Source organism: Aquarana catesbeiana, linkage group LG03, assembly GCF_042186555.1.
Source record: "Aquarana catesbeiana isolate 2022-GZ linkage group LG03, ASM4218655v1, whole genome shotgun sequence".
NCBI lineage: Eukaryota > Metazoa > Chordata > Amphibia > Anura > Ranidae > Aquarana > Aquarana catesbeiana.
In genome coordinates, this window is record NC_133326.1 from 255,473,754 (window position 1) to 255,500,868 (window position 27,115).

At 40.0% G+C, this 27,115-nt stretch overlaps 1 protein-coding gene across 3 annotated transcripts in view; it reads left to right on the top strand.

Moving 5' to 3' along the window:
• PAWR (pro-apoptotic WT1 regulator) overlaps positions 1–18,180 on the top strand; it is a 155,588-nt gene extending 137,408 nt beyond the window's left edge. For all 3 annotated transcript variants that reach the window (XM_073619996.1, XM_073619997.1, XM_073619995.1), the window contains 3 exons: positions 9,172–9,307; positions 9,396–9,500; positions 15,065–18,180. In XM_073619996.1, coding sequence (XP_073476097.1) covers positions 9,172–9,307; positions 9,396–9,500; positions 15,065–15,151 — 328 coding nt within the window. In that variant the 3' untranslated portion in view covers positions 15,152–18,180. The remainder of the gene's footprint in view (positions 1–9,171; positions 9,308–9,395; positions 9,501–15,064) is intronic.
• The last annotated feature ends 8,935 nt before the right edge of the window (positions 18,181–27,115 follow it).

Consider the following 27,115-nt stretch of genomic DNA (forward strand, 5'->3'; position numbering starts at 1 on the left):
ATTTTTTGAAGAACCTTATCATATATGTGAAAAGTGTTTTACAATAAACTGAGTGCAAACAAACAACAAACATGTTCTTTTCGACAACTACCACATTTCATTATGGTCACCAATCACTGCAGCGCACATTGTTTGGGGTACTTTTTTAGCCCATAGGAAACTATCCCTACAATGAGAGGGTCAGCCTCCCACGCCAAATATTTTCATTCTTCTCCTACACGTTTCATGCCTTCAGTCAAATTTTTTTGTATTTTTTCATTTTTTTATTATTTCTACGAGTATACCTAGTGTGATACCTACGGCAACTAAATTAATGCATTAACGTTTACTGTTACCTGACATGGGATGTGTGATTTTAGCCAGCTGCTCTTGTGACACATACTTCTAGATCAGCTTCACGCTTACTGGACAGAAGTGATGATGCTGATTCACTGTCCTGTAATGATGCTGAAGGTAAGGAAGTAGCATAAATGCTGAAGTTAAAGGGGTTGTAAAGTCAGAAGGTTTTTTTATCTTAATGCATTCTATACATTAAGATAAAAAGCCTTCTGTGAGCAGCAGCACCCTCAGCCCCCCTAATATTTACCTGAGCCCCATCTCTGTCCAGCAATGTCCATGAGTGTCTGAGCCATTCGAGACTCTCACTCCTGATTGGCTGAGACAGCAGTGGCACCATTGGATCCCACTACTGTCAATCAAAGTCGGCCAATCAGGAGAGAGGGATTGGTGTCAGGCAGCATCTCCATGTCTGAATGGACACAGGGAGCTGTGACTCGGTTTAGTGCCCCAATAGCAAGCTGCTTACTGTGGGGGCACTCAACAGGAGGAAGGGGCCAGGAGCTCCAAAGAGGGACCCGAGAAGAGGAGGATCCGGGCTGCTCTGTGCAAATCCACTGCACAAGGCGGGTAAGTATAACATGTTGGTTATTTTTTTTGCAAAAAAAAACAAAACAAGACTTTACAATCAATTAAGAGAGGTAGCATAAGAAGCTGCAGTGATGAACCAGGAAGAAAAACTGCTTACATTGGAACTTTGTGTCTAAACATTTTAAGTCAACTGGATGCTTGACTGGTGTTTCCCTAGAAAGGTTAGGGTAAGAGTAGTCTGCACATATACAGTATCTCACAAAAGTGACTCACACCCCTAAGTGAAAATGTCCATATTGGGCCCAATTAGCCATTTTACCTCCCCGGAGTCATGTAACTCGTTAGTGTTACAAGGTTCTCAGGTGCGAATAGGGAGCAGATGTGTTAAATTTGGTGTTATCGCTCTCACTCTCTCATACTGGTCACTGGAAGTTCAATATGGCACATCATGGCAAAGAACTCTCTAAGGATCTGAAAAAAGCAATTGTTGCTTTACATAAAGATGGCCTAGGCTGTAAGAAGATTTTCAAGACCCTGAAACTGAGCTGCAGCACGGTGGCCAAGACCATACAGCGGTTTAACAGGACAGGTTCCACTCAGAACAAGCCTCGCCATGGTCAACCAAAGAAGTTGAGTGCACGTGCTCAGCCTCAACCAGGTGAGCAGTGCAAATACCAGTGTCTTGCCTACAGTCAAGCATGGTGGTGGGAGTGTCATGGTCTTGGGCTGCATGAGTGCTGCCAGCACTGGGGAGCTACAGTTCATTGAGGGAACCATGAATGCCAACATGTACTGTGACATGATCCCCTCCCTTCAGAGACTGGGCTGCAGGGCAGTATTCCAATATGACAATGACCCCAAACACACCTCCAAGATGACCACTGCCTTGCTAAAGAAGCTGAGGTTAAAGGTGATGGACTGGCCAGGACTTTCTCCAGACCTAAATCCTATTGAGCATCTGTGGGGCACCTTTGAATGGAAGGTGGAGGAGCGCAAGGTCTCTAACATCCACTGGCTCAGTGATGTCGTCACGGAAGAGTGGAAAAGAACCCCAGTGGCAACCTGTGAAGCTCTAGTGAACTCCATGCCCAAGAGGGCTAGAGCAGTGGTAGAAAATAATGGTGGCCACACAAAATATTGACACTTTGGGCCCAATTTGAACATTTTAACTTAGAGGTGTACTTTTGAGGGGGCAGCAAATTTACACTGTTATACAAGCTGTACACTCACAACTTTACATTGTAGCAAAGTGTCATTTCTTCAGTGTTGTCACATGAAAAGATATAATAAAATATTTACAAAAATGTGAGGGGTGTACTCACTTTTGTGAGATACTGTACATACACTAAAATGCAGACCAAGTCTGTGACGGGCAGCTAAAGATTGAGGAACTAGCCACGTTTATTCCCAGCAGGTATAAGGACATGCAAGTAAAACAAGGTATTCTAATCCTTTCAAAACAGGTACACTGAAGATCAAAATTAGAGAACAATTTATGAACACTTGATTTAATCAGAAATATAATGTAATCTTCATTGCTCAACATTTGATGGAATTTTTGTTGTGGCTATACCATTCTAATAGAACAGTGTTTTTCAAAATAACCAAGGCACTTCAACAAAAAAACCCTCATTTAATAGAAAACACAATAATCAACATTAGAGAACAGCAGAGACTGTAGCACGGAGAAAGATTACAAATAAAATTTCTGAAGGTTACAACAATCAGTAGGAAGTGTACAGGCCCTTGCTTTGAATGACACACAGGACATCACTCTCTGGTGTGATTTTGTTCCACTCGTCTTCCAGTCTCTTCCACAGTTCGGTGACTAGGGGGTTTCTTGGCCATAACTTTGTCGCCAAGGTTTTCTGTTGGGTTTATATCAGGACTGGCCATTTCATTATTTCAATGTTTTCAGCTTTAAGGAACTGCTTTACCTGTTTTGCTGTGTGACAGGGGGCATTGTGGTGCATGAAAATTGCTGGCTGATTAACGCAGGGAAGGAACTGCATGTTGGCCTTCATCTGGATTCCCTGCTGCTGGAGGGTTTCAGTCACTTTAGAACGGTTCACCATCTTGCAAATCAGTGAAAACTGGAAAGTTAGGCTGCCAGTTAAATAGGGGTTGTCAGATAATTAAAGAAATTAACACAAGGTGCCAGATTAACACCAATAACTGGGAGGTATCTGAAAGTGTTCTCTAATTTTGATCAATGTTCTTTTTCAAACCTCATTTACGTTTTTCTTTTATTCTGTGCTTCAAAATATATGTAACTCATGAAATATGCTTAACAAAACTGCTTTTTTAGGCTGGATTCACACCATCGCAGCATGTGGCTCCCAGCAGGGGTCCGGTGCATCCTGGTTCACTGTTTCAGGTCCGATTTCAGCCCAAATTGACTGAATTCGGACCTGAAATGGACCAAAAGATGCACAGGGCTCCTGTGCAAATTCGCATTGAGAGCCGGTCAAAATCTCCTGCTATTGCAGGTTGTTCTCTAATTTTTATCTCCAGTGTACATGTGTGAGGTTGTGTGTATTACATGAACATTTACGATACCTAAAGCATGTCTTATGCACATAGGCAGTTGCCACTCAGTGCATGCTTGATTATTCCTTAGTCCATGGAAGTGGCCAGTGTTCTTTGACTTTATTTTAAATCTTTAACAAGATTTTTTTTTTTCCTAAATCCAAAAAAGAATTTCAGCATGAGCATATGATTACTTACTTACAACCTTTATTGTATTCATATTGATTTCTGAGACATAGATGATTTGTTTTTTTCCATCAGCCCGAGGGCTGATGGAAAAAAGCAAACGGATTCCCCCATCCACACAAGCAAGGAGGATGGAGGAATTCTCCCCGCTGTGCTATTGTATCTTTACAGTGGGGATTCTTGCACTGTCAGAATACACTGATTAGCGATGCAACTAATTGTCTGCAGCCGCTGATTGAATGAACGTTTTCCACAGAAGTTGATCGTTATATAGACTTCTGTTGAGCTGGAATGGCCATAGATAGATCAAAATTCACCCAGTCCCTGCTGGCCAGCATTAGTCACAAACTTTCTTTACATACTTTCTCTGTTTAATGCCTGACTTCTTTGGATTCTATCTGACTGTATTACCTCCATCCACATTTCTATGCATAACCCAACACTTCAAGTAAACAGGCTTCAACCTGCTCCACCCATAACTTTACAATGTTAAAGAAATATTCCTAGAAGTAAAATGGTCCATAAAAAGCCATACCTGTAACAGAAAAAGGTAGATACTTATTTTTCCCACTGCCCAGGAGATTAAAACTACAGATATGTTGGTTTCTCAGTAGACTTTTGGTTATCATTTCTACAGATTGGAGCAGCGATCAGCTGTGTAGGCAGCAAGAAAGGGATTTAACTTCTTTTTATACAGTTATAGCTTTTTACAGATAGTTTTACTCTGACAGGCTCACTTTAAATGTATCCTTTCAGGAAGGAGCTATAAAGGCTGCATTTAAAGCAAATTTGCCATGAGAGAAGTATGCTTGTTGCCTTGAATTTCTGCTCACCTACTAGCTTTATTTGTTCTAAGTCACTGACACAGAACATGAATTTCTAGAAAAGGTCCTTATCACCATACTAAAGTATGAACTCAGCCTCAGCTGGTTTCTTTGACATTTTTTAACCTACACATATGATATACTAGCAATATATAAGTAACACGGTAAAGTAAATTTCTGATTGTTAGCTTACCTAGACATAGCATGTGACCCTTAGATCAAAGGTCCTCACAAGTCATTGTCAGCTTATCTGCAAAAAGTTACAAGGTGACTGTGAAAACTAGCATTTAATGTAATTTACTTAAAGAGGACCTGAACTGTGTAAGCTGTACCCAAAATGGTAAGCAGTGGACAAAGGACTGGTAATGCTTATGATATCCCTGCAGATGATTTTTTTTCTCTACTACTGTCCTACAATGCCTTGTTCTTTACTGTGTCTTTGTGTGGAGGTGGCCATCTTGGCAGGTCATGTTATTAAGACATCCAAACAATTACACAGTTGTGTTCATTAGACATAGGGTTGAAAATTAAAATGTTGCTTGTACTCCTGTACAGAGATCAGGAAGATGTAACCTTGCAGTAGTCTATAACTATTGGTTTGGGAAACCCTGGGATAACCTATGCTTGGCTTATTGAAAATATATAATACAGTAGAGGTTCAGATGCAAAGCTTCTCAGCACCTGCATAGAGGAAGTTGTATTGCACATTAAAATTATTTGAAACCCACGTGCCCTAGACCAATAGAATTACCATATTTGCGTCCAATACAATGAAATATGTAAGGTCTTCTTTGAGCCATGTTTATGGGGGTTTACTGACTTTGCATGGGGTTAATTTATATGTGTAAACACAGTGAACAATGATCCCACCTCTTGGTTCAAGGAGGCACTGAGGCATTTTGTAAGATTAGGCCAGTAAATGGTCTGGCTCCCTTACAGCCATAAAAGTCTTCCTGTAAATATTCACTGCTGTGAACACTTTCCTTGCAGGCTTTTTAACAAAACAAGGGTTTTCTCTGAAACACACATCATTCATATTTTACATGAAGTCTAATTTTTACTCTTTTAGCACAGTTATGTTACAGGCCAGCATTATATACAGTGCCAAGAACTACACGTGGGAAAATATTCTTTGACTTCATTTTATTATCTTGTGGCCAGACATTTAACAAGTTCAGAATCTTTTCAATGCGATAAAACTTTTAAAAACATACCATTACAGTGATAATCAAATTAGACAATGTACAGTCCCCAGTAGTGAATAGTAGTTGACCAGCATGCAAATTGTTTCCCTTGGCTGCCCCCTGTTTTGTACCGTGTGAAAGCTAAACATTAAGGTATAACTAAAGACTAAACTTTTTTTTTTTTTTTAGTTCTGGATAGGGTGGAGAGGGAATAGAAACCCTGTTAGTTTTTTTTTTTTTTTTTTTTTTGCCAGTCACTATTTTGCCAGTTGGGACAGTTGCAATAAAATTCTCATAACCATGAGTTCTAGATGAATAGATGCTTCAAACTGTGCAGAAAATGTTGCAATACATTCATTTAATTTATATAATTTAATCATAGTATGAAACATTATTTGTGTTTACTACTATTATTTTGTAGAGCGATACAATTTAGGCCACTTTCGCACAATGTCAGTTTTTTTTATGTGGATCTGAATGGAAACTCCATGTTAGCCTACTGGCAGGTGAATGTAAACTTAAATGTGATGGATCAGGTGTAAAAATATAAAGAAAAGAAAATGCATGTCGGTTTACGTCTGTCTGCGCATAGACCACTTAGTGCAACATTCGGAGTAGCTGCAAGGTGCTTTAGAAGTGCGGGGCCATGGTCTGTCTGGTGCAGAGCCTTGTCCCTAAAGACAGGAAGGCCCATTGCAGGGGATTGCCCATTGTGGAGGGAGAGAAACCAGAATGATTATTTCCCAGGACCTAGATGGTGAGTAAGGTCAGAAGCCCTATAAACATTTTAACCCTGAGGTGCTCTTGTCCTATCAACCCGTTTGAGGGTATAGGGAAACAGCTGAACAAATACTGGTACTCGTAATGGGACTCGGTTACCAGCTCTTCCTTTCAAACTTGATGCCATTGTGCTGTTTTACACCTGTGCGTACCCCCCTAGTGGTGCCTCATGTGCATGCGCAGACTTGAGCACTCACTACATCTGTGCACCCTACCTGTTCCTCTGTGGACTTAGACTTACAGCTAGCAACATCTCTGGGTCTCCTCCAAACTATGAGCACACAGGTGATTTGAATTGTGATACCTGGGTTGTTGCAGCTTACATGTGCCTGTCTTATACTGTTGCAAAGCTTGTGAGTACCCCATGAAGATAAATTCACAAGCATGGCAGGTAATATGCAAATAGGAGGGTCTTCCTAGCTGAGAATCAGCTTTTAGTCTTGTTGGGGATGGTAGTTCCTCTGTACAGCGTCTGGTCTTCCAGCCACTTCAGTTTTCTTTAACTCCTTTAGAGAGGAATTTTCTGCCACTGTCAGATTTCATGGTTAGAATTTCTGGCCTTGCTGAGGCAATAGACAACAGGGGTCACAACTTTGCCTCCCCAGCCCCTCCTCCGGACTTGGTCTTGGATTTCACCCTTAAGCCAGAAGTAGTACCTGAGAAGGAGGTAGATATTAAACAGGAGGATCACTTGCCTTCTGAGGCATCAGACCAGAATGATGCCCCTAATACTGAGATTTTATCCAAATGAAAGGATACTAAAGCTGCCCTTATTTAAATACCTTAAACACCTTAAACCAGCCAAGACTTCCCCAGTTCATTCAGTGGTATACCTGTCCTGTATGAAGACTAGCCTCACCCAGAGAAGATTTTTTTTCTCTCCTCCAAAACCATTCACCCAAAAGTATGCTATTAAGGAAAATTTCCTTTGTAAGTGGGCACCTCCTATGGTAGGTCTTGCCATTTCCTGCCCTAATAAGGTCCCCACAGCTCTCGTGGAGGATAATCCTGTTTTCAAAGATCTGGTCTATAAAGTTGGAGGCTTGATGGGCCAAGAAAAAGAGACCATTGCTGTGTGGACTAAATGCATTTGTATTCTCTTAATCCACATGCTCAGGGATGTCCGTTTGTTTTAAATACTGGTCAACTGAGCTCCCATGCAAGAAATACCCTGATTGATTTTCTTTTGAAAGCGAACACCTGTTTGGACTTTGGATAAATACATCAAGGAGATTGCTGGGGATAAGTGTACTCTTCTTCCCCAGAAGGCAAAGGCTTTTGCCTCTGCTAGTATGTCTTCTATGCCTGAGGTTGGGAAGGGTTCCTTTCATCCCTGTCAGTATTCCAATGCAAGTCTAAGACTAAAGTGTAGTTTTGTAAGACGACAACGCCCTCTAAGCTAAGTCTGGTGCCCTCTTTACAGTAATTGATCTTCCTTATTTCCTGCTCCAAAGCATTCTAAGGAAATTTCCCTGCTCTCTGCTGACATCACAGATATCAGTCCAGGCACTGCGTCATTACGACAATATAGTGTGGATCTGCCAGGTGCCTGTACTGATACCAGTCTCAGCCGCTCCCCACCCCTCCACAGCTCAGCGCTCCAGTGAGTGGGGGGGGGGCAAAGTGGAGAGCTGCTGATTAGGGAATAGAAAAACTGAATTACCTATATGTAAATTCTGCCATTTTAAATTTACTAAGGGAAGCAATGACTTGGCAGTGCTTTATTCTCGTTTATGGTATTTGCTTCAAGCAGACATTGATGTTGCTAGTGCCCTTTATTTCAGGAAGTTCACAATGGATTTGCATTAACACTGCCATGCCAAGAATAAAGAAAAGATTCACACAAACTCATTAAAGCATTTCATACATGGAAGGACAGCGCTTTTCTTGGGGCTCTAGTGGCAGATCAGGGTGGCAGGTTTCACAAGGAAGCCAAATACAAAATGCTTACTGTACCTGCTCTAAGCTAAACTTCTTACTTTTCGTACAGGTTCACTTTAAGCCCCCTGCACATACGGCATTTTTTTTCCTCTCATTGATGCCTATGGTCCAGGGGAGGAAAAAGCAGCATTAAAAACTCATCTAAACCTGCGTTTTGCAAACATGTATAGGCACGTAATTCCATTGGCCAGAATATTATTATTTTGGCCATGGGAATGAAGGAACACCCAAGCACTTGGCGCACCTAGCGCTAAAGCGTGTTTACACATGTTTAGACTCGTCAAGCATTTTTGGATGCTGGAATGCTCCTCTGCTGAACGCCCTGACCCTTAGTTTTTTTTCTGCATCTAAATGCCCCTGCCTTTAAATGCCTGTAAACACCCATGGACACATTAGGGGCATTTAGAGGCTGAAAATAAATAAATGCAGAATGCCTTTAAAAGCATCCTGAGTCCATGAGGCCAAAAAATGCAACCTATGGAGCCACCATCTTCATGCTTCTTTTTTTTTAAATTTATGAGTAGCTGCTTTGGAACAAGAATGCAGGCTGGCTTTTATGGCTTTAGATACCTGGTCAGTAATTTACTTGGTAGCAAAGCAAAGATGAGAATAACCACTTTTTAGCATTCAGAAAAGCATTTTGTATAGGTTATGTATGTCAAAGGACCTATCAATATGTCAGTAATTATGTGGGGGACAGTGTTTGCGCACATAGCTTGGCAAAACTCCTCATGGAAGGGAACCTGACCTAAAATGTACCTTCAGACAACTTGTGTTCTCAGCCATTAGCTAATACAGTTAAGAGTGCATGGGTTCATTTATTGTAAGAGAAATTTTAACAATTATTTTTTGCATTTTAGCACAAACAATACCCCAGATGATGACTCCTTAAATCGTTATCCCCATACTGACCGAGCAACATGTGGCCGCTACAGCAGAGATCCCAATTCTGTCCAGGGAAATTCCTTGGAGAAAAAGATTGAAGAACTTGAAAAGGTACCAGCTTTATTGGATTGCATGTTTTTTTTTTTATCATGAAGAAAACTATAAATATATAAACCCCATTTTTATATTGATTGTACAGGAGCTAGCGAAAGAAAGGCATGACAATTTAAGATTAGTCAAGTTAATGCAAGACAAAGAAGAATTAATTATGAAAATGAAGGAAGAAATTGACTTGTTAAACAGAGTAAGTATAAGATGAGCACTGTATACGATGTTTAATACAAGCATAATATGATGCAGAATGGAGTTTTTGATTCAACCATGGCTCCTAGGGTCCTGTTGGGTACAACTTATTTATTAGCACTGTTTTGTTTGTTGGTGATGCTTGTTCATATATTTGTGATATCCACCAAAACATCTCAGTTTCTGATGCAGACCAGACATTATTTAAATCTTTTATTAGTTTTATTATTATTATGATCTTATACAGGATTTATATAACTCCCAACAGTTTGTCCAGCGTTTTACAAACTAAAGAGAGAGAGTACAGTCCCTGGGGTCCTGCTCATGTGAACTTACAATCAAAAAAAAGTTCCATAACTTTTTCTTGCAGTAATAACGTGTTCCTTTAGGGCCGGTTTACACAGGAATCTCACAGGAATTTCATTTTAGTGGGCTGCAAATTGAACTGGAAAGCAGAAAAATTTGTGTTTGCACTCCTTTTAAAAAACACACCGCACCAAATCGCGTGGTACCATGTGATTTGGTGCCCGCAAATTCACTACGTATACGATCTGCATTCAGGTTGCTGTTAACATTACATTGGCACCCACAGCAGACTGTAAGGGCAGTGCGTTTGAGCCCTGTGTGGGTACATTCGTGGACTACATTTTGCTTTGAAACCGGGTCTGGTGTGAATCAGCCCTCAGTGTTTATGGTTGGAGACCATAACAGGAAATAAATAATATAAGGCTATAAAGAAACAAGAAACAAATATCCTCTAAGGCCAAGAAATATATATTCCTCAGGGCCTTTTTTTCCCCTAAATCCCCAGAGCTATTTTTAATGGGGCTCTATTGCTGCAGCACGATGGACACGCTAATACAGTGTGCCATCACGTCCAGCATCATCTTTTGGAAAGAAGTCTAACAGACTTTCCTCTGCACCTGTGCAGAGAGTATGCAAAGCATCTTGGGGCCTATAGTCCCAGAGCTGGGAGCATGTCAAAAGATAGTGCCATGTATGGGAGCATGATCTGACAGGAAGGGCTAGAAATTGGCAGTTGATCTCTAAATAGATGTAAAATACAGAAATGAATGCAGTTCTGTATTCATTGATACATACGGTAATAAATGACTTTATTAAATGCAAGCAATGTAAGTACCTGAGGTTGATGTAGTATCAGCCTCTCACAATCCCTGTAAAGCAGAGCTTTGAATGGAGAAATAAAAGCAGCATAAGAAGCCAGTCATTTCATATGCTAGCAAAGAACACACTGATAGGAGATAAAGGGTTAAGCCCTTTTCCTTCACTGTTCAGTCACATGACAGGGGATGCCTAGGTTTAGAGGAAGTGGATTGAATGATGTTGCCCATTTTTCAACCAAGAAGTCTCAGAAAAAGAAGTACTGTAGGGTGCTGCTTCAGACTGAAGGTGAATATTGTGGCAAAAGCTACCTTTGTGGCTAAATTATCTTTTTTAATAGACCTTTATTAAACATTTTGGACTGACTTATGCTTTTTAGCAAAGGACAACAGTACTAGTGGCTCTTAGAAAATCTGTTCCACTAGCCATGCAGCATATCGAAGGCAAATAGGCACAATCCTGATCCAGGTTGAATCTAATTTCAAGTCAGAAGTGACTTGAAAATCAACCCACTTATGAAGTTAAACAGTATCAAGTAGTGGAGGCTCAGAAATGTTATTCTTGGCGAATATGTGCAATCCACTTAGCGTATCAGTTGGTCCAATCCATTCTGAATTTCAAGTCCAATCCATTCTGAATTTCAAGTTCTGATCTGAATTAATTCACTCATCACACGAAAACCCAACAGAGCACAAAAGATGACTATGGCAGAGTTTAACCTCTTGTTGAAAGCTCCTACAACTCTAATTCCAAAAAAGTGGGATACTGTAAAATCTACATAAAAACAGAATGCAATGATTTGCAAATCTCATAAACCTATATTTTATTCACAATAGAAAATAGGAAATATTTGTTTAACCACTTGCCGACCGGTCCATTGCCGAAAGACGGCAACAGCACGGTCGGCTAGTTCTGGGTGGACGCCCGTGGGACGTCATTCCAGAATGTTGCTCCCGCGCGCACCCGGGAACATCCGTGACCGCCGGGTTCGGAGGACCCGGCACATCACGGATCACGGTAAATAGCTGCTGATCACGGCCGTTTAACACGTGATCGTTCCGTCAAATGACAGAGCTATCACATGTAAACAAACCAGCGTCACGTCATGACGCCAGTTCCTCCCTCCCCTCTGTGTACCGATCGGTACAGTGCAAGGGGAGAGGGGGAGAGATGGCAGCAGCGCTGTGGGCTGGATGTTTAGTGCCCACAGTGCTGATCAATACACTGCAATACTCTGCAACATGGTGCAATACTCTGCAACACTGCAAAACTCTGCCAATACTCTGCAACACTGCAAAACTCTGCCAATACTCGCCAATACTATACAAATACTCGCCAATACTCTGCAATCAATTTTAACAGAGACAAAGAATTTTTTTTTTTTTTTTTAATCGAATTTTCAGTCTTTTTTGATTTATAGCGCAAAAAATAAAAAACCCAGCGGTGATTAAATACCACCAAAAGAATATTTGTGTGAAAAAAAGGACAAAAATTTCATATGGGTACAGTGTTGCACGACTGAGTAATTGTCATTCAAAGTGTGAGAGCACCAAAAGCTGAAAATTGGTCTGGTTAGGAAGGGGGTTTAAGTGCCCAGTTGTCAAGTGGTTAAACTGAAAAAATGCACAGTTTTAAGAAAAAAATACGATTTTGAATTTGATGGCAGCAACACGTCTCAAAAATTTGGGACAAGGCAACAAAAATCTGGCAAAATACAACCCCATTTCCAAATAAGTTGTTGCAGGGCCATGTTTACCATGGTGTAGCATCCTCTCTTCTTTTAACCAAACTCTCTGTAAACGTCTGGGAACTGAAGAAGCTTAGTTGCTAGGGTTTTGGGGGAGTAATGCTGTCCCATTCTTCCCTGAGTATATGCTGCTATAAAACCTGGATAAATCTTTTAACATTGATGGTGCTTTTGCAGATGTGCAAGCTTCCCATTCCATACCCGCCCATGGTTGCCTAAAAAGAATTTACATTTTGATTCATCTGACCACAGAACAGTTTTTCACTTGCAACAGACCATTTTAAAAGGGCTTTGGCTCAGAGATGACGGTGGCGTTTCTGGATCATGTTCAGATATGGCTTCTTCTTTGCAGGATAGAGTTTACTTTGCCTTTTTTTGATGACACTGCAAAGTGTGATTTTTGGAAGCATTCCTGAGCCCATGCAGTTATGTGCATCACAGAATCATGTCTGTTAATGCAGAATATTTATTCACAAGTCCCTGTGATTAAACGTTTTGGGTCTGAAACATGACCAGCAGCACATCCCCAGGTGGATTGAAGCTAGACTCCATGGTAGTAGCAGCCCATATATTTTGCATTATATTTGGAAGAAACCTAACTGCACAATGAAATAATACGATGGCTTCTTCTATTTTTTTAAACGCTTGCCGACCGCTGCACACAGATGTACATTGGCACAATGGGACAGGCAGGCAAATGGGCGTACAGGTACGTCCCTTTAAATTTGCCGCCTTTTGGGCGCGCACATCATGGGAGCGTGCCCGCGGGTCCCGGGAATTCAATGTTCTCCAGCGGCCCGCGATTGTGGTGTGAAGAGGTAGAACGGGGAAGTGCCTATGTAATCAAGGCATTTCCCCGCTCTGCCTTGTGTCATGACAGAGATCCACTGCTCCCTGTGATCAGAAGAAGTGATCGCTGTCATGTCCTAGGTAGCCCCTCCCCCCCACAGTTAGAATTACTCCCTAGGACACACTTAACCCCTTCATCGCCCCCTAGTGTTAATCCCTTCCCTGCCAGTGTCATTTACACAGTAATCAGTGCATTTTTATAGCACTGATCTCTGTATAAATGACAATGGTCCCCTAGTGTCAAAAGTGTCCAATGTGTCTGCCATAATGTCGCAGTCATAATAAAAATCGCAGATCGCTGCCATTATTAATTAAAAAAAATGAATAATAAAAATCCCATAAAACGATCCCCTATTTTGTAGATGCTATAACTTTTGCGCAAACCAATCAATATACGCTTATTGCGATTTTTTTTTTTAATCCAAAATACGTAGCAGAATACATATCAGCCTAAACTGAGGAAAAAATTCATTTTTATATATATATATATTTTTGGGGGATATTTATTATAGCAATTGTCGCTCTTTTTTTGTTTATAGCGCAAAAAAAAAAAAAACGCAGGGGTGATCAAATACCACCAAAAGAAAGCTCTATTTGTGGGAAAAAAAAGGACATCAATTTTGTTTGCGTACAACGTCGCACGACTGGGCAATTGTCAGTTAAAACGACGCAGTGCCGAATCGCAAAAAGTGCTCTGGTCAGGAAGGGGGTAAAATCTTCCGGGGCAGAAGTGGTTAAACACTGTGGCTTATGTTCTGCAGCCATAACAAAGGTATACCACTATACCTGTTAAACTGGTAACTTAATTTATATTACGCAGAAAGCACAGGGAGACACAGGAACACCCATATTGTAGCGGGATGGGTGACACTGTAAGGTGGATAAACAATTTTCTCTTAACGTCCCAAAGGACATAACATCAGTGGATGCATCAGCAGACCAGAATCTGCAATAGCTGTTTTGAGGGGAATGACCTTTTAGTCTTTTGATCTTTGAACCCATAGTACTTACCGTTACAGTGAACTGTGTGTTAACAATAACATGCAGTAAAATATCCAATATTTTGTAATAATATAAATTAGCAGTCATAACTTTTTTTTTTTTTTTTTTTTTGTGGATAAAGTGAGTAGGGCCTAGGAAGATACTTTCTCTTCCTAGGCACAGAAAAAAAATAGCTTTTTTTCTAACTTAACTATTTCTGCAGGAAACATCACCTCTTTTCTGAATAAATTGTAACTATAACTGGACAATTGGAGGAGGGATCAGTGATGCGTCAACATCACGCCCGGTACTGCAGGAACAAACCGCATGCAATATAACCTCATTGGGAGATTATGGGCAGCCACAGGCATATAATGTTTAGCCCTGTGTCTCTGCCTATACATTGCCAGTCAATCAAAGTAACTGTGATAGTGAACGGAACTGACTGGGAGTTTGAACAGCCTGGGTCCTCTTACTGCAGCTCATATCCTAAAACTATACAAGGGCTGTTACACAACCGGTGGCCTTGGGAAGCAGTGACATAGCAGTCCCCCAGGAAATCAGGGGCAGCGAGCCATATAAAAACATTGGTTATTCAGTGATTTCTTACTGCTGCAAGGAATAAAAAAAAGGCATATATCTTTGAGCATTTAATCATTAAAATCATGCCTTTGGTAATAACTGATTATTTGAATTGTGTTTAGCAGTGTATGCTATTTATTTCATTCTGACCCTTCTCTCTTTTTAGGCTTGTTTCCCGGTTTTAAAAACCTACAAAGCTTGCAGTTTATAGCAGTGTACTTTACACCGTGGCTCTGTAAAATAGTGTTTTTATTTCAATGTATTTTTCATTTCTTTTTTTTAAGGATTTGGATGATATAGAAGATGAAAATAAACAGCTAAAGCAGGAAAATAAGACCCTTCTGAAAGTTGTTGGCCAGCTAACAAGATAGAAGATAGATGAAAAGTTTGCTGTGGAACAAACACTACTGATTATTTTTCTCTTGAGAGGCGGGTGTGTAGGATAGGGGAAATTGGTTAAGGGAATAAGGGGATCTTAAGTCAACCTCTTCGATGAAGGGGTACACCCAGCGAATGGTCAAGATTGTATATTTATTAATAGAGACTGTGTTCTTGAGAGTATGAAATTGCACCAGATTTTGAAGATATAACTTTTTTGTGATAAACATGATTTCGCACTGTCATAAAAAAAAATATTTGACAGGTTTAAATGTTCAACCTCCAATTTAAGTGATGTGGAATTCATTTTTTCTATGTTTTTGGGTCAAATGTGTTTTTTCACACTGCTCAATCATAACATTATAGCTTAAACACTAATTTGTCATATACATGCAAGTCAGACAAGCCCAAGTTAAAAACAGCGGACAGACAATTGTCAACCCAGTGTCTGGAGAAATCCCCGGAGGACAAAGGGTGAAGGAAGAGGAATGTAAACTTAGTCACCGGAATGGAATGTCTTCATGTCTGGAGAGACCTAATCTTTATATGTAGAATGGGGATCTTGGACATTTTTCATTTCTCCATACCCTTGTACATGTCACTGAACACATTTTCATTTGTAGAACTCTTTGCATGGGAATATGATACTGACTGATAAATACAGAAACATGTATTGATGTATATGCTAGTCGCTAGCCTCCTTCAGAGTAATATAACTAACTTTAACATGTTTTTTTTACTTCTCATGTGTTTTTGTGCCCACTGATCCTTTTAATTCTCCGTGCTTTTTAAAAACCTCTTTTTCATGCATACCATTTTCATGTTTACCCCTTGCCTGGGGAAACAGTAGCAATGATTTTATAGGCTGGTCCAATATTGCATAGTGCTTTTTATATTTGTTAGGGATCTGTGATCACTGAGACATGAGGCACAAAAGGCACAGTTGTAGGATTACCTAATTTATAGAGTGCTTTACAATTTTTATATGGTGACCCATGTTCCTTTCAATAAGCATGCTGTTGGATTAACAAGTAATTAGATGTAATCAAATGCTAAAGAATACTTAGGCCACAGTTAATTCCTGCTTTGGCTAGACAGACGCTTGATCTCATTGTGAAGCCGTGTTTTAAACAGAAGTTTGATATAACTATAATCAAGATGCTGCAAGAACCATGCTTAAAATGTAATTTTGGTGTTGGCACCAACTACCATTAAATGGGTAATTATAATTGCCAGCGTGGCAGTACTTTGGTGTAATGAATTCTGAGCTTAGAAGAAAACTGTGTTCTGATTGAGAAAGTTATTTGTTTTCTCTTGCGTTTTGGGCATGAATACCACAATACCCTTCACATTACATCAGTAGACCATAATACAATGGATTTTGGTAAAGCTGGAAGCATTTCAGTTTTATGCCTACCAAGATATTCCTTATGTCAGAGATATGCAATTAGCGGACCTCCAGCTGTTGCAGATCTACAAGTCCCATGAGGCAAAGCAAGACTCTGACAGCCACAAGCATGACACCCAGAGAGAGAGGAATGATGGGACTTGTAGTTTTCAACAGCTGGAGGTCCGCTAATTGCATATCCCTGCCCTATGTTATTCAAAGCTCAAACCACTGCAATGTGTATGAATAAAAAATATATATATATAGGCAAATATATATAATTATCAGGTTGTGTATTAAAAAAGATAATAAAATTAATTTGTATATCATACTAGCGGAAGTCATTAAATTCCTATTAATATGAATCTCCTTTATTTCTGTGAGCAGCAGCAAAGAGAAATGTTTTGCTCAGGGCTGTCTGTGAGTAATCTTACGGGAAGGGAGAGTAGAAACCGGCCAATGCTCGGCCCATGTGTACTGGAGTCGGTCCGACAGAAGCCAGACGTTCAGCTGGCTTCTGTCGAAGAGGCATGAGCGAACAAGGTCTGCTGACTGACTCCCAATCAGCGCTCTCAGCCATTGACCGGTGTGTTTTGGTGGAGGACCACCCTGCTGGGTTGAATGAAAAAGAACTACTAGTGTGTACAAGGATTAAAGTGATTGTAAACGATCACCTTGTAAAACAACCCATTCAGTTTAAAATAGAAATGGAAAGCAAAACGTTTTGTATAGATGTTAAAAAAAAAAATCTATAAATACCCCTTTTCCCTTTTTTATAAGTGATCACATTCCCTCTGTTCTCAGCTGCATAAGAGCTGGGGGAGGAGAAGCAACAGCACACTGAGCTTGACAGGGAATAGCTATTCAGTGGGGGCATGTCAAGACAAGTCTGATAATTGGGGAGAGCACACTAAGTTCCCAGCATAGCTATAGAACTGACCACAGTGTGTTCTCTGCTTAGTGTGGTCAGCTTTTAATAGGAAAGCAGAGGGACTGGCAGGAACACCAGGGATTTCACATAAAGGAAGCAATACAAAGAGAACAGGAGACGTTCTCATACAAGTACATGGTACAGCAAGCACATAAGAATATGAAGTGTTGGGGTAACAAACACTTTAAGGAAGCAAAATATGAGCATCCATTTATTTCTTATACTTCCCAACCACATGTGTTAATGCAATTACAATTATTTTCTTCTTCTCTGTGTAGGGCACACACTGACAAAAGCCAGTTTCTATCCTGTGGGCATGGAAATGATTGCTAAGCAGCAGCAAAGATTTCAAATATCCTGGAAAAAGATAATGTGCAATAGAACATACTGTTGATACTAGTTAATCTCTGTGTGGCCTGATTATTGCAATCAATTGCGTATAAATAACTTGCAGTGTATCACTACATTTTGCCTATGTAATGGACTAGTGTTAATATAATATGTGTCTTTTCCTGGATGGTTTACAGTAAGTTAGCAAGAACAGGAATTGGAGTTAGTGAATTTAAATCAGTTTCATATTTCTAAGTCACCTTATTTGGGCAGCCCAGTACATTTGTATTCCTTACATGCTGTACCTGAGTGTAAATAAGTAGGAAAGTCACTCTATTGTGGCAGGTTGTCAATAAAATGATGGGATGACCAATGTTTTGTTTGTTATAATTAATGACTTCAGTGCTATAAATAATTGCATGCTTTAGCCTGGATAATAATTGTATGTTGCTTGTATTAATACATGTAAGCAAAATCTGGCAATACGCTGTATGTGATTTTCACTACCAGTGTGACAGTCAGAAATGTACACTAGAAGAACACAAAAATGGGTTTACCAGACTGCTAAAAAATGTCATATGTCCAGTTGGTCACTGGGTCACTTTTACCTAAAAAAAAGTTAAGTTTCTTCATGGCAAACTGATCCAAGAGGCACACAATTCACAAAAACATTAGTATGTAGCATTTATATTTCCATGCTTTCTGCTACATTTAGTGATCACATTTTTTTTAATTCAATAAAGCTTTTATCACATGCAATTTGTATTATCAGTTTTCATAGTAAAATCAATTCACTGGTTTTAAGAGCGAGTTTCTATGGGTTGTCATTGAGGAGAGCTGAAAAACAAGCCACTCATGGTGCAGATAAAATATCGTAAGACAGAGCACTCATTTATGAGAATTAGAGGTTATAAGTAGTTAAATGTTTATTTCATAAGAAGAAGAATTCCACGCCAACGTGATATTTCATTTTGTGATTTGAACATTTTGATTGTTAAATTATCATTACATAAAATAAGACACATATGTAAAATAACTAATACAGATTTGTGGATTGACAAGTTTGTTGGAAATTATTACAGTGTTACTGGGACAAGTAGCATATGTAAAACTATGTTTTCATCCATAATATCTGCCAGTCAGTTTGCCTATCGCAGCAGTGGCACAAAGAAACACTAAATACTTTTAATGCAGACCGTTAAGTAAAGTCTATTAAAGTGTTACTAAACCCAGGACCCTGCATTCACAATATCTGGTCTCCCACAGTACACAGAACATGGAAATGCAATCATTTTAGTAAATATAAACTGCTAAATACCTTTTCTCATCAGCAGTATATAGCAGTCTTGTGACTTCTATCAGTGCCTGGTTAAAGCTTGTAGGAGGAGTTTTCATATTGCATTGGCTGTCCTATCAGGATCCAGGACCTCTGACCCTCTGTCTGGACATTGCTGATTGGCCCTGTGCTGAACACATGCACTCAACCAAGGAAAAGAAACTCTCTAGCAATTCACACCAAACTGAGCATGTGCAGCCTGACTTCATTTACTGTCTTATCTGGACATGTTTTGGGGGTAATGCAAGAAGGGGAGGATCTGTGCATACAGGATCAAACAGCCTTTTACACAATGTGAAGGATTAACCCCTTAGGTTCCATGGTGAGTATAACAAGCATGCTTTACTGCATATACAGACTTATTTTACTGTTGTGGGTTTAGTAGCACTTTAAGTAAACCTGTATGCAATTTTTTAATCCTGCCTAAACAAGACGGTAGTACAGCATGCCTGCTGTTATCTTTGTTAGCCAGAAAAGCCTAGTCTGTTAACCCCCCTAGCGGTATTCCCGAGTCTGGCTCGGGGTGGATTTTCAATACCAAAAGCGGTATCCCCGAGCCAGACTCGGGATCGCATCGCAGGATCCAGGAAGAGTTTACTTACCTTGTCCCCTGGATCCTGCGATGTCTCTCCGCTGTGATCGGCGAGCCGCCGTGTCTCGCTCGATTCACAGTGCCGAGCTCCGTTCCCTGCGAGCATTGCGATGCACGGTGACGGACTTCGGCGGCAAATTCAAAAAGTGAAACACACAGTACAGATACAGTATACTGTAATCTTACAGATTACAGTACTGTACCAAATAATAACACATCCCCTTTGTCCCTAGTGGTCTGTCCAGTGTCCTGCATGCAGTTTTATATTATAAATACTGTTCTTTCTGCCTGGAAACTGGAGATTGTCCATAGCAACCAAAACTGTCCCTTTACATCAAAAGTGACTTTAAAGCAGCTAGAAAACAGCGATAATAAATTAGAATCACTTGCAGAATTGAGTGATAGTGATTTGTGGGAAAATCCATCATCAAACACTAAAAGTAATGAAAGCAACAATTCTGCAACTGAGCAAATTTCAGTGTTTTTAATTTGATTACAATATTGAATAATTTTTATTATTATTTGTTATAATTATTTATAGTTATTTATTATATTATAATTTTTTATTTCATTTTTCAAACTTTATCATACCCGGGATGTCTACTAGACTCTTGTTTGGACAGATTTAAGTGAATTATTCCTAAGAATTACAGGCCTACAATATAAAACGGCAAATTTCTGTGCAAAATAATGGTACCACTTTCAGCACCTAAAATCTGAAATAATCATACCACCAGGGAGGTTAACCTCCCTGATTTACGGTAGTTACACTTTGTTTCTTGAGCCTGATTTGAGCTGTCTTCATGGTTAAGATCTGGAAAGTTTCATATCCACCTCTCTGAGAATCCTATCCTCCCATTAGGGAGATGGCAGTTGGTGGAGCTTAGTCATGAAGTGCGGAAATGCAAGCCACTGTGACAAAGTGAAACTGTCATAGAGGTGCACAGAAGTTGTTCCTCTGGTTGATAAGTGTCATAACAGGTATTTTGTGGTCTGTTCTTGGTTTAGATTCACTGTACACATAAAAATATACAGTTCTATTTGAATTTATATTGAGATTACACCTAATTTTGTGTGTGGGGAATGGTGTAATAGTGTAATATAATACAATAGTTGTTTTAATAACATTTAACATAGAGGTTCTGCTATGTAGGTAACAGACATAAGGTGCTCCGCTACATGCTCTTTTAAGTGGTAGGTTTGCATAAAATAAATGACTATAAAATAGTCCGGCATGGACTGGCTCACAGGAGGATCCTCCAGAGGCTCTCGCAAGCCTCTCTACTGTTGGCAGCTAGTAGCTTCGGAGAATAGCTACACTTATAGAATGATAATGTGGCTGTGATACTGCGACTGAGCAGTTGTCATAGGGAAGCACTACCATTTATTCCATCCCATTCATGCATACAGACGTTATGAGCAGGGCTGACCTCCTAAACCTTTTGAAAAGGAGAGAAGACCAAGGATGCTGTAAGTGGAGCAGTAGTAGACCGAAGGGAGCTGTGAACACACACTCAAATGAAGCCTGTACAATCAGGACATTCAGAATATTGGTGTATATCTCCTTTAAATGGACGAAGTGGTGAGTTCAAGCCATGAAATGCATCTTTGGTGAAACAAAGTAATTTGATACTTCTAAAATATAAGGACTTTGATCCATCCCTAGCACAGCACTGCACATCAACCCCTCCAGTTCTGCCCCCTTTGAGTAGTGGCCACTTACCTTCCATTTTACAGATCTGAACTTGAAAGAAGGGAAAGGGACCAATGGCAATTCTGAAGGTACGTTGAACAATCTCAGTTTAAAAAGATGGCAGGCGATTTGACTGTTCACTGATACTAGCTGTGACAGGTGAGTTGTGGGGGTGCTTGAAGGAGGTATGCTTGAGTAGCTATATTTCTTCTCAGTGCAGAAAACTGGAGGCCATATATTGCCATGGTGTTTAACTTAATCTTGGTAAAAATACAGCTTGTGGGGAAGGCATATTAGTAATGGGGAGATTACTGCTGACTCGTGCTGTGTATTTGTAAGACTCTGGCTATGGTGCAGTAATTTAGGAGTATTTTGTAAGAAGGGACAAGGAATGTGGCATATGTATATGTATTACATACGGGAACTGCATGTGATTTAGAGCAGGCATCGCAATGCATGCGATTCTTCAGCAGTGCGATTTGAGCCATTATTCTGTGTGGCTCAAATCGCATCAAATCCGCACCAAAATCACGCAGGACCCCTTTTTTGGCCACCCCAGGATCTACAAATCACACTGCATTTTGCAAACTGATTCAGGGTGTCGTTAACATACACACCCACAGAATTCATGCGAACGGGGTACGATTCAGGTCCAGTGCAAAATCCACACAGAATTCACACCGTATCAGTGTGAACCAGGACTAAAACTGAAGCGAAAATGCAAAATCAGCTTTCAGGTTTTTTATTTGTCAAAGCTTAATTGAACAATCTAAAGTTAGAAGCTGATTGGCTACCATGAACAGCTGCACCAAATTTTGCACTCCAGTTTTAGTAAACAGACCCCACTGTGTTATGTGAGTAGACTCAGACACTTTATAACCCTAGCCCTTAAAGCCATGCCCAATATTCAGAACAACGCAGCTGTGCCCACTTTTCACTACTGTACTCACTGCAATTTATGCCTGCACCCATGTGTGTCTCTTCTACTGGTTGATTATACATGTGAAATGCTCTTATATAAAGGTTGTTGTAGCTTGATATCATATGTATAATGTGTAGGCAACCAGCAAAAATTCCACCATCTTTTCCCGCTCACACGAATCAACAACCCTATTGGAGCACTTTGAGGTGGGCCCTCACTCTTGTTTCCTCTGGTAGACACCAGATAGTTCAATGTGACCCAGGATGCAGACAGTCCTTTTGTGTGCTGGACCATTGCATTTTTTTGAATGTAGCTTTGTGCATTATTTTCACTAGTAAAGTACATATCTATTTACACTCCAAGCCAGCACTTTTTTCTAGACTTAAGGCCCGTACACACGATAAGATCAAAAGAAAAATTTTGTATGACGAAAAATCGTCCGATTATCTGATTGTTAGTATAGTGCTTTCGACAGCCAATTTTGACTTTTTGGACAACAAAATCTAAAGGCGCAGCTAGAAACTTTTTATCGTAAGTGAACACAACGTCTGGTTTTCGTATATATTTCACATATACTGCAGCAGGGCGGCCCGGCTGTGCGAAACAACGTACCTGTACGTTTTTCATGCTTCCTGGTTTAGGGTGCGTGCGCGCACTGCCGGCAACTCGCTCCCGCTGTGATTGAACGATGCCCGTCGGCCACTTGCAATTGTTCTCGGGAATGACAGAACAGCGGTCTGCCTATGTAAACAAGGCAGATCGTTGTTCTGTCAGACAGGGAGAGAGAGATCTGTGATTCCTTCTAATCGGGAACACAGATCTCTCTCTTTGTCAGGCCCCTTTCACACTGGGGTGGTGGGTGCATTTTGCGGCGCTATTCCACAGCTAGCGGGGCACTTTTACCCCCCGCTGGCGGCCAAGAAAGGGTTAAAACCAGCCGCGAAAGGGTTAAAACCACCCGCAAAGCACTGCTGCAGCAGCGCTTTGCCGTCGGTATAGCCGCGCTGCCTATTGATTTCAATGGGCAGGAGCGGTGTACACACCTCTCCAATGATGCTGCTAGCAGGACTTTTTTAGCGTCCTGCCAGCACAATACCCCAGTGAGAAAGCCCTCAGGCTTTCACATTGGAGAGACAGGAGCAGCTCTTTCAGGGCGCTTTGCAGGTGCTATTTTTAGCGCTGTAGCGCCCCAGTGTGAAAGGGGTGTAAGTAAACACACCCAGGGAACACATTTAACCATTTGATTGCCCCTGATGTTAACCCCTTCCCTGCCAGTGTCATTTATACTGTGACAGTAATAGTGCATTTTTTTTTTTTAGCACTGATCACTGTATTGGTGTCACTGGTCCCCAAAAAGTATCACTTAGTGTTCAATTTGACTGCCGCAATGTCGCAGTCCAGCTAAAAATCGCTGATCGTCATTACTAGTAAAAAATAAAAAGTCCCTAAATCTATCTCATAGTTTGTAGACACGATAACTTTTGCGTAAACCAATCAATATATGCTAATTGGGATTTTTTTTACGAAAAATATGTAGCAGAATACAAATTAGATGTTTTACGTATTTTTTATTGGGTATGTTTTATAGCAGAAAGTAAAAAATATTGGGTTTTTTTTTTCAAAATTCTTCTGTTTATAGCACAAAAAAAAAACCACAGAGGTGATCAAATGCCACCAAAAGAAAGCTCTATTTGTAGGGAAAAAAGGACAACAATTTTGACCACGCAGTTGTCAATTAAAGTAACGCAGTGCCATAATGGCCTGGTCATTAAGGGGGTAAATCCTTTCGGGGCTGAAGAGGTTAATTAGTACAGTTTTCATTGTTCTAGCATGCAAAAAAAAAAATGGACGATTATTCGTCCGATAATCTCATCGTGTGTACCAGGCTTAAGTGATGTTAGCCTAGGTTCACATTGGTACGATTTGACATGTCAAATCGCATGCCAAATCAGCGGCTATTGCCGGCAATGGAACCGTCCGAATCGGAGCGGCGCCGCACCAATTCCCAAAAGTAGATCCTGTACTACTTTTGGTGACTTCGGGGGCAATTTGTACAGACATCTGTGCAGGAACTTACACAGATGTCTGTCAAATTGCCCATGAAGTTGGACTGCATTGCTGGGTTGAAATCGTGCAAGTTCAGCCAAATTCGCACAATTTCAAACCCTCAACAGTGTGAACCTAGGCTAAAGGATAGTAATTCCTTTAAATCAATGAAATATCCACAGGGGTTGATTTACTAAAACTGGAGAGTCCAAAATCTGGTGCAGCTGTGCATCGTAGCCAATCAGCCAAACCCTGGAAGATGATTGGTTTCTGTGTAGAACTGCACTAGATTTTGCACTCTCTAGTTTTAGTAAATCAACCCCAAGGTCTTTCTGGAAGACTGGCTGCATCTAGTGGCAAAAAGATGTTACTTTGGGAGACAGCACTGGATTAAATTTAAATTTAAAGTGCATCAAAAGCAGTTTTTTTTTTATTCTTAATAGTGATGGACTTTTCAATTTTAAATAAAAAAAAAATGAGGTTCCACTTACATAATGTATACCTAGCAAAATACTTACAGAATACACCTTTCTTCTCATCTTCATAACATATGAGCGTGTGTTTTGTAGTTCAGCAATGGAGGACGCTTGCAGAGTTGACAACACTGCTTGGGATTTCAGTGCAGTTGTCAGTTCTCTACAGGGAGTTCGAAGCTCATTGGATTTCTGGCAGGATTGACAGGTATTTTTGTAGTGTTTTTTTTTTTTTTTTGTTTGTTTTGCAGTGTTTGAGACATTTTAAAGACATAAAATATTGGGAAATATGCAGGCATTACAGAGATGTACTGAAAATGATTTTTTATTTTTCCCATACACTTTAAACTAGCCCCAAGCTTTTTATTTTGCTTTTCTTTTATCTAGAAACATTATATGGCATCTTGTTAGATACCTGCTTTATTTGCATTGATTTAACTGAAAATGCTTTTCAGACTGGATTGTTAAGCAATGTATCTCTTTTGTAACAAATTTGCATGGCAGAACATTGTACCATTGTACTCTTTAAGCATGCCTTGCCCAATTTTTATGCATCATTGATTTTAAAAGTGCACTGCGATGGATTTCCTGCCTGCCATTGATGAAAAAAAACACCTATGTATGACAATTGAGCCACAAAAGCAACTTCTGTTCTCATGCACAAGGATATCTATCTTTGAGTTTTTTAACCATGAATAGTAGTGATTTTTTTTTTTTTAAATAGGGGCACTTTAAAAAAAAAAAAAAAAAAAACCTGTGCTGAGGAAATATGGGGGAAATGCTAAATCTGCATGTTTGTTACATGTCAATGAGTGAGAAAATACTGAAGATATTGGGTCTACTTGACTATGAGACAACTAGCATTTTCCAAAAAATAAGCAGCTATTGGTGACAACCTCTTTGTTTCCCCACCTATAAATTGCCCTTAAAGTTTTTGTAAACCTATTTTTTTAAAATAACAAACATGTTATACTTACCTGCACTGTGCAGTGGTTTTGCACAGACCAGGAGCTACTGGCTCCTCCCCCTGTCAAATGCACCCAGTAGCATGCTGCTTGCTATGGGGCACTTGTGTGGGCTTGATCCAACCACACTCTGTGTGTCCATTGACACACACAGCACAGCTCTGCCCCACTCTCTCCCCAGTGCTGCCTCTGTCCAGTGAGTAGAGAAACAGCAGAGAGAGTTGCTGCTCTAGTGCACAGCGCTGGATCAAGATCAGGCTCAGTAAGGTATAAGGGGGGTTGGGGAGAGCTGCATACAGAAGATTTTTTATCCTAATGCAGAAAATGTAAAGGTAAAACAAAACAAAAAAAACTTCTGCCCTTAAAACCACTTTAACATTGTTGTAAAACTCTTCAAAAGAAGCTGAACAAATTTAATCTCTTTGGTGGGTAGTGACTCCTAAGAACGAAGATGTGTCCTGCAGTGATGTAGCATGGAACCTTGGCACACAGAAGGGCACGGCTGTGGTAGTACTTGAAAAGAGAAAACTCACTTCCTGCCGTTATTATACATTTTTCGGCGGGAGCATTTTTTACATTTTGCTCTTTGTGGTGACAAAGTCACTTTAAAGATTCCCAAAAAATTCATGACCACTTTATACTGCCTCGTTCATGAACACAGCTCTGGTGGCATTGAAGCCTTTGACAAAATATCTCCAGCAATAGCACATATGTTTTGATAGCATTTTTCATTAGAGTTCAGTAAATCTTGTACAGTGCTGGATGGATTGAGTTTACCAAACAATAAAGGTAGACTCATGCTGAAAGAAACATTAACAAATTATAAAAAATTTGTAAGTACATTTTTATGTTGTCCAAACACCACAAATTTCCACAAATCTTTAACCTCTTACCCACTGGGCACTTAAACCCCCTTCCTAACCAGACCAATTTTCAGTTTTCGGTGCTCTCACATTTTGAATGACAATTACTCAGGCATGCAACACTGTACCTATATGAAACACAAATAGAGCTTTCTTTTGGTGGTATTTAATCACCACTGGGTTTTTTTTTTTTTTGCGCTATAAAAGAAATAAAGACCGAAGATTCTGTAAAAAAATTAATTTTTCTTGATTGTTATAAAATTTTGAAAATTAGTAATTTTTCTTCATACATTTTGGCCAAAATTTATACTGCTACATATCTTTGGTAAAAATAACCCAAATTGGTATATTATTTGGTCTTTGTGAAAGTTATAGAGTCCACAAGCTATGGTGCCAATCTCTGAAAATTGATCACACCT